The following is a 10,803-nucleotide window of genomic DNA, read 5'->3' as shown; positions in this document are numbered from 1 at the left end:
TGTGAACAGGGATGTTTTAAGGGCACATGGAACAACAGCTGGAAGTAGAAGGCAAATAATAATGTCTTAAAAGAATATTGACCTATATCTGAGGAAAATTATGCTAAGATGGGAAGAAAAGAAAGATGTACAAGAGCTTTGTCTCATTCTAGCTGGCAACAGTCACATCAGTGTTGCTTCTCGCAACCGAGTTCTAACACCGGAGGGCTTCGGTCAAGGACATCCCGTCCCAGGGGCAATGAAGCACAGGCACCAACGTGGTGGATGCAACAAAAGCCAATTTATTATTAGTGCATTAGTCTTATATACTATAGATGCTTATGCTTATTTTTAGACAGTACATATAAGGTAATATGTTCTATGATTGGTTACGTGCGTTTCGCTGACCGCTGCCTCGCCTTGCACTTTTTAGTGCTTATGTTTGCACTTTTTCCCTATCGCGAGCTTTCCGTAACAACGCGAGATCTTCCGAGCGCCGATCCCTACATCTCCCCCTCCCCATGACTTAAGATGTCGTGATAGGCAGGAAGCGGTGCTCAGTTTGATGCAGTTGTTGTTGAAGTGTTTCACGCTGTTGTTGGACGCCGGATGAGGCAGCTGAGACGCGGACACTTAAGGCAGACTGTAATCGCTGCAACGATAAATGCTACAGTTACTGTAATAAACTCCTTCTAATTTAACTATGTTATAAATTCTTATATGGAACTAGTAAGCTCTCTAAATATTTTGCTTCTGCTTTGCACAGTTATTTGTCTGATGTTGTTCAGAAGCTTGATTACAAGGGCGTTTCCTGCTTTACATTATATAATTTCTCATGCTTCTGTTAGCTGCTAGCATGGCTGGTTTTTGGTTATCAAACATAGAGATAATCATACGCTGTAGGCAACTGATTATACAAGGCAGTAAGAGCATTGCTACTAAAACTACAATTAAAACGATTATTCCACCTTTCATGATGTCTCTCAGCCAAGGGCCTATGCCTAAGTTCTTAAGCCATCCGTCTAACCCTAGACTATCATCTATTTGCAATTGTTGAGTGAGCTGACTTAAGGTTTGCAACTGCTTATGTATGGATACAGAATGATCGGACAAATTCATACAACACATACCTTCAAATTCTTCACAACCATGGCCTTGGGCTAATAAGAGAAAATCAATGGCAGCTCTATTTTGAAGAGTGGCATGTCTTACAGAATCTACATCAATTAACAAATCACTTATAGCTCGCGACGTGGCATTAGTTTGTTTAGCTAACCAACAACCTAGCTTGTTAAGCTGTGCCAGCGCTCCGGCTGATGCAACGCCTGGAGCTAAAAAGGAGGCTGCAATAATTTCTCCTGGTGACCAAAACTTTACATTATCCTGGCATTTGCTATTAAAACTGTGTACACTGCGTCGCATTCGCCTACTGGAGTAATACCTGGACATGTTTAGAATCATGGATGTGTTGGGTGTCAATAAGGACAATCTACCTATCGAGCAAGGACCTCCTCTAAGTTTTGAGGGAATACCTGGCCAAGCTCGATCACCACAAATCAAAAATAGGCCGCTAGGCAAAGAGAAAGGATGATCAGAGGATCGTGAGTGTTGCTTGGCAGTATATTGGCACCACTCAGATGCATTCCTATAAACTGGAAGGCTTGAATTCACAACTGTTGCACTAATGTTCTTTACCTTTTCATTGGTCCACTTAAAGTATAAACAACTGTCCATTTTTACAGATCCTAACAGTTCTAATTCTTGAGGCTCGGCAGGAGCAACGGGGAGATATGGCACCCAAAAATCCCATAGCTCAACTACTCTATTTGGCTTATTAGCATTGCATGCGGGAGTGCTGTTTGAACAATACGGTTTGTCGCCATGAAGAACACAAAAGTACGGCAGGAGTGGACAAGGCCAGACATCTGTCGGCAAACCTACAAGGCATGTGGAGAAGGGGTTACCAGGTGACGAAAGAGCAAGGCAAATGGATTCCTGATTTGTAAGATTAGCTAGAGTAACCCAAATGTTAGTCTTAGGTTGAGGTGGAACATATATAGCTACAATAGTCATTATGCTCACGAAATATAAGCTTCTAAACAGATTAAGATACATTTTTGCTGGTGCGGCAGGCTAATAGAGATAAAGCAATTCCTTTTCCTGCAGTGCGTAATTAGCTAGGCATTAGTATTTACACAGCAACACCTTGTCTTTTTGGCAAGGCAATATTCACCATACAGACAACAAAGTAGCTACAGCCGGTGATCCACTGTGCTTCTTCACACGTCCTGTTGCTGGTCGTCTGCTTCTTTCACTACTTCGGTACCTGTGGAAATATTGATCTGCACGCGTGGGTTAGTTCCTCTCTTAGTCGCTGAATCCAACTGTCCTTCCACATCAGAAAGGCAGTGGGCTTCAGCACCATTTTTCCCAGATTGCGTAAGTCCTATGGCAAAAGTCCCCCAGCATGAATGCTATCTAACAATGTCAATGTGAGGGGATGGCCCAATCCTTTAGCCTCTATGGTAGCCGCGAGGTGCTGTACGGCTTTGGGCTCTAGGGCCACCCATTCCACTCCCCCCCCGGCTACTGCCTTTACAGGATAAGCGGTAGCAATGGGTCGCAAAGTCAGACCCCCCAATATGCACTCATCTGCTATAAGTCGCCAATCAGTGAATTTTATCCCGGATGGTTCTGTTTGGGAGGGTGGTACAGGAGACCGGGTTCGAAGCAGACGCTTTTGCTTTTCTACCTCTGCAGTTATTTCATTAACTAATTGCTGTAACTGCTGCAGGTTCATCTGCACTTGGTGGTCATTAACTTGCGCCTTCCCGGCCCGAGAGGTACCCCCAAGCCGACCAGGCTCCCGACCCGGTTTCCGGCTTCCGACCGCTGCCGCGTCTCCCCCCTCTTCTGTCCCCCACGCAGCCGCAAGCTGCTCGGAGAGCTCCTCAACCTCCTCTGCAATGTCAGGATGCTTATCAGGGGCCCGCCACTGGTTCCCCTTTTCTGGGCGCAGCACTTCCCTCTCGCGCCATCTTTGCCCATCTGCTCCTCGTCCAGCTTCCGGACTGGCTATTTCTGCTGCCATCTCCAACGGATCCTCCGGGGCTTTCATTGCTAGCCCAGGCAACCATTCCTCTGGGTCCACAAACTGTGGTGGCGCGGATGGCAACGGAGCTGGCGAGGGAGCAGGCTGCGTGGACCGTGCTTTACGCTCTGCCTCCCGCAAATCGTCCCAGGGGTACTGCGGAGGGTTCAACCTCTTTCCAGTTACCGGATATGCTTTCTTTATACATCCCAGACACGACCCTTCAGACATTGGTTTCATAATCCCACAAGTCAAGCACACCCGAGCCATTATCTCTTCCTGCACTTGCTTTTCTTCCCCTTTTTCCTCTTGTGCTGTTAGAATTTCAGAGTCCGAGCCTTCCTGTTTTGGCTCTATTTCTAATTCATCTTTTTCTACTTGCGTTTCCTGCTCCTCAGTGAACGGGAGGCGACCGTAGCAGTCCAACCCCAGTGCCTTGCGTGCCGCCCACATAGTCTCCTTTTCCTCCATACCCCGCTTCAGCAGCTGCAAGATTGTGCCCCACACTTTCAGATGTTTGGCTGATTTGGTAGCCATCGCATGCTCCGCCAGCGCTTGCGTGCATGCCCCCCATCCTTCCGGGCCAAAAATATCCCGCGGATGGGTTATCGCTCCATCTTTCAGGAGCCACTCGAGACATGCTTGTATATCTTTCGCTTTCACTGAAAGCTTTCCGTCTCGAGCTAACTGGATGAGAATCTGACTCAACCCTTCCATGGATCCGGATCCCCCCTCGACCACCCGCGGTCCACCGATAGCTGCTCCGGTTCTCGGCCGGCTTACGCCTCCTCACACGGGCCACCACTTGTTGCTTCTCGCAACCGAGTTCTAACACCGGAGGGCTTCGGTCAAGGACATCCCGTCCCAGGGGCAATGAAGCACAGGCACCAACGTGGTGGATGCAACAAAAGCCAATTTATTATTAGTGCATTAGTCTTATATACTATAGATGCTTATGCTTATTTTTAGACAGTACATATAAGGTAATATGTTCTATGATTGGTTACGTGCGTTTCGCTGACCGCTGCCTCGCCTTGCACTTTTTAGTGCTTATGTTTGCACTTTTTCCCTATCGCGAGCTTTCCGTAACAACGCGAGATCTTCCGAGCGCCGATCCCTACACATCAGCCAGGAGATTTATAGGATGAAAAAAACCCCCAAGTTGAAATTTCATGAAGGTAAGGGAGGGATTTTTCCATTATTTACCAAATGAGGGGGAAAAGATGTTCCAGGGCCACATGGCCTACATAATTATCCTACACTTATCTTTTCAGGCAGGGAAAATCTTCCAGGAGCTGGTGGGACTCTGTTCCCATCTGAAGAGCCAGATTATCATAACTGTGCATCATTGACTGAAAGAGTTCAGGAAATGACTCTTGAGGGACCCAGCCTGGCTCCATCTCATTCCAGTTCCTTCCAACCACATCCAGTGGAAAAGCTGCCCTGATAACAAACACCAATGACAAAATCTAGGACAGCAAAATTTAATACAGGAAAAGGGAAGTGCAAAGAACCAGAAGGAAGGAAAACTTTTATCATTATATTCACAATGCAGAGCCAAAAACTGAAATCACCTGAAGCAAGGTAAAACTGTTTGAACTGAAAAATTAGAAATACAAGTTTCTCTTTTAATTCTGAAAGGTTAAAAATCTCACCACATACTTATTTGCATGAGGAAGTCTAAGTTCAAGGACATGTTTTGGATAAATAAAAAGAATACTAAAACCTGTTCCTTTAAAGGTACTACCCCAACCTGTTGCAATTAGTTTAAATCAATTCACAAAGTGTTTGACACACACCAAGAATCGTTTCTAAATAGAAATATGCTGAATATGGGGGAGAGAAGGGTTTGAAGTTGCAGGAAGGGTTTTTCTCCTTGTTGCACTGGATTTACTGGTCATTTCTTAAAGCATCTCTAAGGCTTTGGGTCTATAGCTCACCCGTGTTCATTTTCACACCTTTGTAAATTAAAAGTGTGAAAGCTGTGAAATTTCAACCAACAAAATACACTGTTGGTTTTTTTCACCCTCCCAGTTTACTGTTTGATAATGGGCTATGAAACCACTGATTTGAAGAGAGCCCAGCCAGTCTCAGACTTTGGGTACCTGCACTAAAATCAGTGCTCTTCTGCTCTTTACAAATGGCACTTTCCCCAAGCCAGCCCCACACTATTTGCAGTCCTTGGGCACAGTGTGTGTGCTGTGCCATTGTCATGGGAAGTGTTTTGCTTATGGAAAACCCACTAAGACAGGTAGAATTCTGTATTTAGCAACACTGTGCACGTTGGGCCCTGAGAAAGGACTGCTGCAGTCTTGTATTCAAGCACTTTATTGCAAACAGCAGAAAATCAGCTCCTGCCAGACATTTAAATATTCTCTTTTTAAATCACCTAAGAACACCTTATGGAGACTGGCTTGTTTATTGAGATTTGGGAGAGACTAACCAGATTTTTCTTGTGGATTGAGGGGGAGCTGAGGAAAACAGGACAGCTGGTTTTCTCTCTCTACTATATTGTCCTCCCTAAAAATAAAAATAATAACTAAAGAAAAAAACAAACAGGAACCACACTGGAGTGCCTTAAAAAAAATTCCAAACCAACAATCACACATCATCCTGGATGATCCATTTTCTTCCATAAAGGTAAACCTGAGCACTGCTTCCCTTTTGGCAGGAAAGGATCCTTTTAAACAGCCCTAACAGACACATGTCACTGCTCAACAAAACACCAAACAGGCCAAGTTTTCCCTGGCTCTTAAAAATCAGCCTCAACATGAAAAAAGATATCAAACTTCTCACCAACACTAAATCAGCCCTCCACAGGCTCAACCATAACTGTGTTCAACCAAGTCAGCCTCAGAAACTTTTCATTTAGTTCTACAAAGATAACACTAGATCAGCATTTTCATTAAAAAGAAATGTCATGGCTCATTCCTTTTTGTGATTGAAGAGGAAGCAGCAACATCTTCCAAAACTCAGGAGAGAAACATATGCTGTAATAAAAAATAAATAAAACTGTGATTGTTGTTCCATTCAATATTTCAGTCTATGATTATAATTACTTCCTGATTGGGAAGAATTCTCATGTTAAAAGCCCCATGTAATGACAACTCAAGTAGATTTAAAAAAAAAAATAAAAAAAGCAATGGCAGAACTCACAGGATGAGCCAGGTACAAGATGCAGGGACAGAAACTTTACTGCCTCTCTGTTGCCTGTCCAACATCTGTAATTTAGCAAAGCCCTGGAACAAAACTACTGGAACACCTAAAGCCACAGCAGATTTTGGTTGTGGCAGGTCAGCCTGCTGTGGCAGGTCTTTCCCTTTGATATCTGCAACAGCCAGAGTGGGGTATGGACGAGTCCTTGTCCCAAAGAAAGCCACTGTCACAGAACAGAGGCAGTGTCCCTGTGCTGGGCAGGCACAGACCCCAGACTGTCGTGCTCTGCACTTCAAGGGTTCTAAGACACAGACTAAGGGGTGAACACAGAGCAGAGCAAATGGGAGGGGTTTGGCAAGACATCTTCCTTCCCTGCAGATCATTTGGGGTCAGACCTTTCCACTGGAGGGGGGATGAGTCTCAAGGCACGATTTGTACAGGGATCTTTCCTCAGGATGAAATGACTGGTGGGAATGAAGGAATGATGGAGAAAATGAGGGAGTAGGAAGGGGAGAGCCTCAAGAAGCAGGAGCTGAACTTCCCAACATGATGGTTGGCATATCTGGCTCAGCCATGACCCAAAAGTGTAAGAAATCTGTAAGCTGAGAGGCAGGAGGTGCAGCAAAGGTGCCTCACAGGCAGCACACAGCCATTCCCAGGGCCCATGGCAGGGGGACATTAGTGGGATGGAGCCAAGCCCCAGGCACACTCAGCCTCCCCTCAGGAGTGCAGCACCTTCCTGCCATTCCCTCTGCTCCCCTCCAGCAAACCCTCTGCTGGAGCTGATGCCATCCAGGATGGGGGTTACACTTGAATCCAGAACGGTTTGGGTGAGAAGGGACCATAAAGATCATCCCATCCCACCCCCTGCCATGTCCAGGGACACCTTCCACTTGCCCAGGGTGCCCCAAGCCCCTGTCCAACCTGTCCTGGGACACTTCCAGGGATGGGGCAGCCACAGCTTCCCTGGGCACCCTGTGCCAGTGAACTGCTGGGTATCCAGGTGGAAGCAAATCCTCCAAATTCCTCTGTTTGAGAGTCAGTAAAACAGACTCTGATAACTGGAGAGGAAGTGATGAGCAGTCTCAAGCCAAAAGCAAGTTTCTGAAGTTCACACATTTTTCCTTTTTACTGAAGGCTTCGTGTTCAACCAGTGTGTAAACTGCACCAGACAACAGCACTAATCTTTCTGCAAGAATCCAAGCCCAAATTTGCAATCCAAAGTGAAGACCTGAAAGAGTCTTTTTCTTGTTTACACAGCACTGTCCTCCAGCTCTTTAGTACCGCAATGTAGAGCACTAGTAACTCAACATAAATACATAACTGTACATAAGGAGCATACACAGAGTCACGCACAAACAGCATCCCCAAAACCCACAGACAAGGAGCTGGGAACCTTTGCTGTTATCATCACTACTTTCTTTGTGTTAACTTTAAAATAGTAATGATTTTCTTTTATCTTAAATACACGAACAATGAAATAAAACAATGTCAAGTCAGATGAGAGAACCCTAAGTCACTTCAAACAATCAAGATCTGACACCTACTGTAAGTGGAGTTCTGCTTTCAACAGATTAAAGTACTCTCAGATCTATTTTTTGTTCTAGTCAAAGGCAGACACGTTGCATAAAACATCAGGGGACTTTCTTTGATCAGATGCATAACTTTACATTTCTTGTTAAACAGTTATAAAAATAAAAAGGCCTTATAAGAGGTAAACTCAGAGGATATTTATACTTTCCCAATGACAGCTCAATTGGGGTCTTGAGTTTAGCACCACTTTCAAGATGTAAAAATAATTATTTGTAGAGTAAGTTTTCAAGTTACATCTCTAGAGGAGATAAAGGAATGATCCACAGCTCTGTGCAAAACAAGTCCCACTTGGAGAGGGTTGTTACCCTCATTGAAATAAACCTCTGCTTAATATCACTGGATTAGAATAGAGAGACTTTCTGAGCATTAATGGGGCCTTTTTGTGCCACTCTGCAAGTTCACAGGAATGATAAAACTGTCTTAATTAAGTCTAAAGATTTTCTCAGCATAAGAGATTATCCCTGGGAGAGGCTGCCAGAGCAGTTCTTTGTCTTCAACAATTAGATCAGATCTGAGGCACAAATGGCAAAGCCCAGAAGAGGAGCTTCTAAAAATAAAGCATGGCAAGGACAGGCTGGTGCTCAGCCTCAACCTATAGCCTCGTTTACTGAGGGGTTTAAGGCTTTTCCAAAAATAAAAATGAATTCGAGCTATCAAATTTTTATATTGATTTTTCCTCTCTGTCATAAAAAAAAAAAAAAAATGGAAGGTTAATCAACTGCTGAGGAATTGGAAGGAGATTAACCATAGGAAAGAACTTGTGATACAAAGGAAAATGGGGCTGTTAAGACCCTCATACTTAGGGTGAGATAAAAACCATGCTGGATGGAACGTTGATTTCGCCAACTTTTTTTATCTTGCAGCTCTGCAGATTTTAACACCCAGCAAAATAAATCCAACCACACAGTGAACAGCTGCTTTTCCTGGGAGCACTTTTTTTTTTGTTGGATCACCAAGTGAGCACCAAGGATGCACGGAACAGTTTTGGTTTCTGTGTTTCCCAGGCAACTTAGTTTTAGCAGTCAGAGTGAAGAGAGAAGGAATTCTTCTTAAAACATCAAAAAATCAAATAACCTGCTGGCAGATTAAAGGAGTTATATCCTTGTTTATCTAAACTCCTTGTCAACATCCTTAAACTCAAAGGGATGTGGGTCAGCTCTGCTGTCCTTTCTTGAGTCACATCTGAAACTGTGACAGGGTTCAACCACTTTGAACAGCATCAGCTCTGTGTGTGCTGCCAGTGCCTCCCCTCCCCTCAGCAATGTTAACTTTCATCCTCTGAGACACTGTTTTAGAAGTGCATTCTTTTTTTCTTGCCACAGCAATATGGTAGCATTTCTAAAGTCTTGGTCTCTCCACAAAAAATGCTTGCTGGTTATGCTGATAAAGGCCAGCTCAGTGCTTTGGGTTAATTGACACAGAGTTAGGAATTCATACACACAACTTTTCCAGACTGCAGAAAGCAATTTCACTCTGATTCGCAAGATAGCAGCTCAGAATCATCAAAGTTGGAAAAGACCTCCAAAATCACACAGCTGCATTCCTTTAGTGGCCCACCCTGCACAATCCCTCACCTGTTTCACAGTATGTGCAGAGGTGTGATGGAAAAGCATCATTTCAATTCCAGCTCCACACTCATTAAAATTACATACAGGTACCTGTGTTGTGTCTCTGCCAATGTATTATTTATGCTCCCTCTCAAAACTGGGATAGATTGTGCAGTTTTCCTTGAGGAGGTGCCCAGGGAGCCAGGAGTGCAGCCCAGAGAGCTGACCCCCAGCTGGCCAGGGGGATATTCCATACCATGGAATGCCATGCCCAGTGCAAAACCTGGGGGAGCTGACTGGGAGGGACCAACCACTGCTGGGGACTTTGATACAGAGCATCACTCATCTTTGCTCTTGTTTTCCTCTGGATCTCTCCCTTCACTTCAATTATTATTATCTTTTATTTTGTTTCAATAACAAAACTTCTGCTTTCTTCTCAACCCAGGAGAGGAACCAAGAAATCCACTGAGGCTTTCAATTCATCTTTCAGCTGTATGTCAAGCATTTAAGGATAAGGTTCCACCTGATGAACTTTGGGAACACAACTTTGGAAAAAGAGCTCTATTCCAGCTTTCAATATCAAACACTGTCTCCTGTCCACCTTTGTGCAAAATAATTTGCAAAGAGCAGATACCACGAGATTGGGTGAGTGATAAGGAAAACTCCTTCCTTCCTTCAAAGGTTTGAGGGTGTTCTTTTCCAGCAGCTCAGCTGGATCTGTGCTAAATGCTAATGAATCCATTTGCATAATCCCTGCTGAGTAATAAATAACAATAATAATAAAAAACGAGCAAGGATCACAGAACTCTGTGTCTACACCAACAGGAGCTGGTGTCAATCTCACACACTCCTGTGCTGCTCTCAGGGCATTTTAGTTTCACTTTCCTGTGAGACCTAAAGCAATATTCTGCTTTTATTTCAAAGTTTACATTCCTATGATTGATCCTTCTTTGTACTGAGCTCCTCTGTGGGTGTTGCTCCACTCAGAGCTCAAAAAAATCTCTCCACTGCCCATGATTTGGTTTTTATGGTGGTTTAGACAGTTCCAGGCAGGCTGGATGGGGCTTGGAGCAACCTGGGACAGTGGAAGGGGTGGAACAAGGTAATCTTGCAGGTCCTTCCAACCCAAACCAGTGATTCTGTGATATCTGCAATAAAATCCCAGTTTCCAAGTCACAGTTACTGTGCAAAGAAAAAAATTCTGTCTGTAATTCCCTGTGTCTCACAGGGCTGCATCCATGCAGAGGTGACAAGTGGGGGGACAGGCAGTTTGGCAAGACAGAGAACAGCCAGAATTCATGAGCATATCCCAGGTAAATGTTAGAGGATTATCCCCCAAAGAGACACAGGTTGGGGTCTGACCAGGAAGGACCTCCCAGCTGCAGCCAGGGAGCACAAGCCAAAGTCAATTAAATTGTACTAATTTCATCTAGTGAA

General features: G+C 44.4%; 1 protein-coding gene across 1 annotated transcript; it reads right to left on the bottom strand.

The window, feature by feature from the left end:
* Positions 1-261: 261 nt before the first annotated feature.
* On the bottom strand, positions 262-3,607 carry LOC117000427. The gene is made up of 2 exons (XM_033068043.2): positions 1,110-3,607; positions 262-631 (listed from the first exon to the last, which is right to left on the bottom strand). The coding sequence occupies exon 1, from the start codon at positions 3,605-3,607 to the stop codon at positions 2,426-2,428; it is 1,182 nt and encodes a 393-aa protein (XP_032923934.1). The 3' UTR covers positions 262-631; positions 1,110-2,425.
* Positions 3,608-10,803: the final 7,196 nt, after the last annotated feature.

This window comes from Catharus ustulatus, chromosome 9, assembly GCF_009819885.2.
Source record: "Catharus ustulatus isolate bCatUst1 chromosome 9, bCatUst1.pri.v2, whole genome shotgun sequence".
Lineage (NCBI taxonomy): Eukaryota > Metazoa > Chordata > Aves > Passeriformes > Turdidae > Catharus > Catharus ustulatus.
Note: the sequence above shows the minus strand (reverse complement) of the source record. Positions and strands in the feature narration are given on the sequence as shown.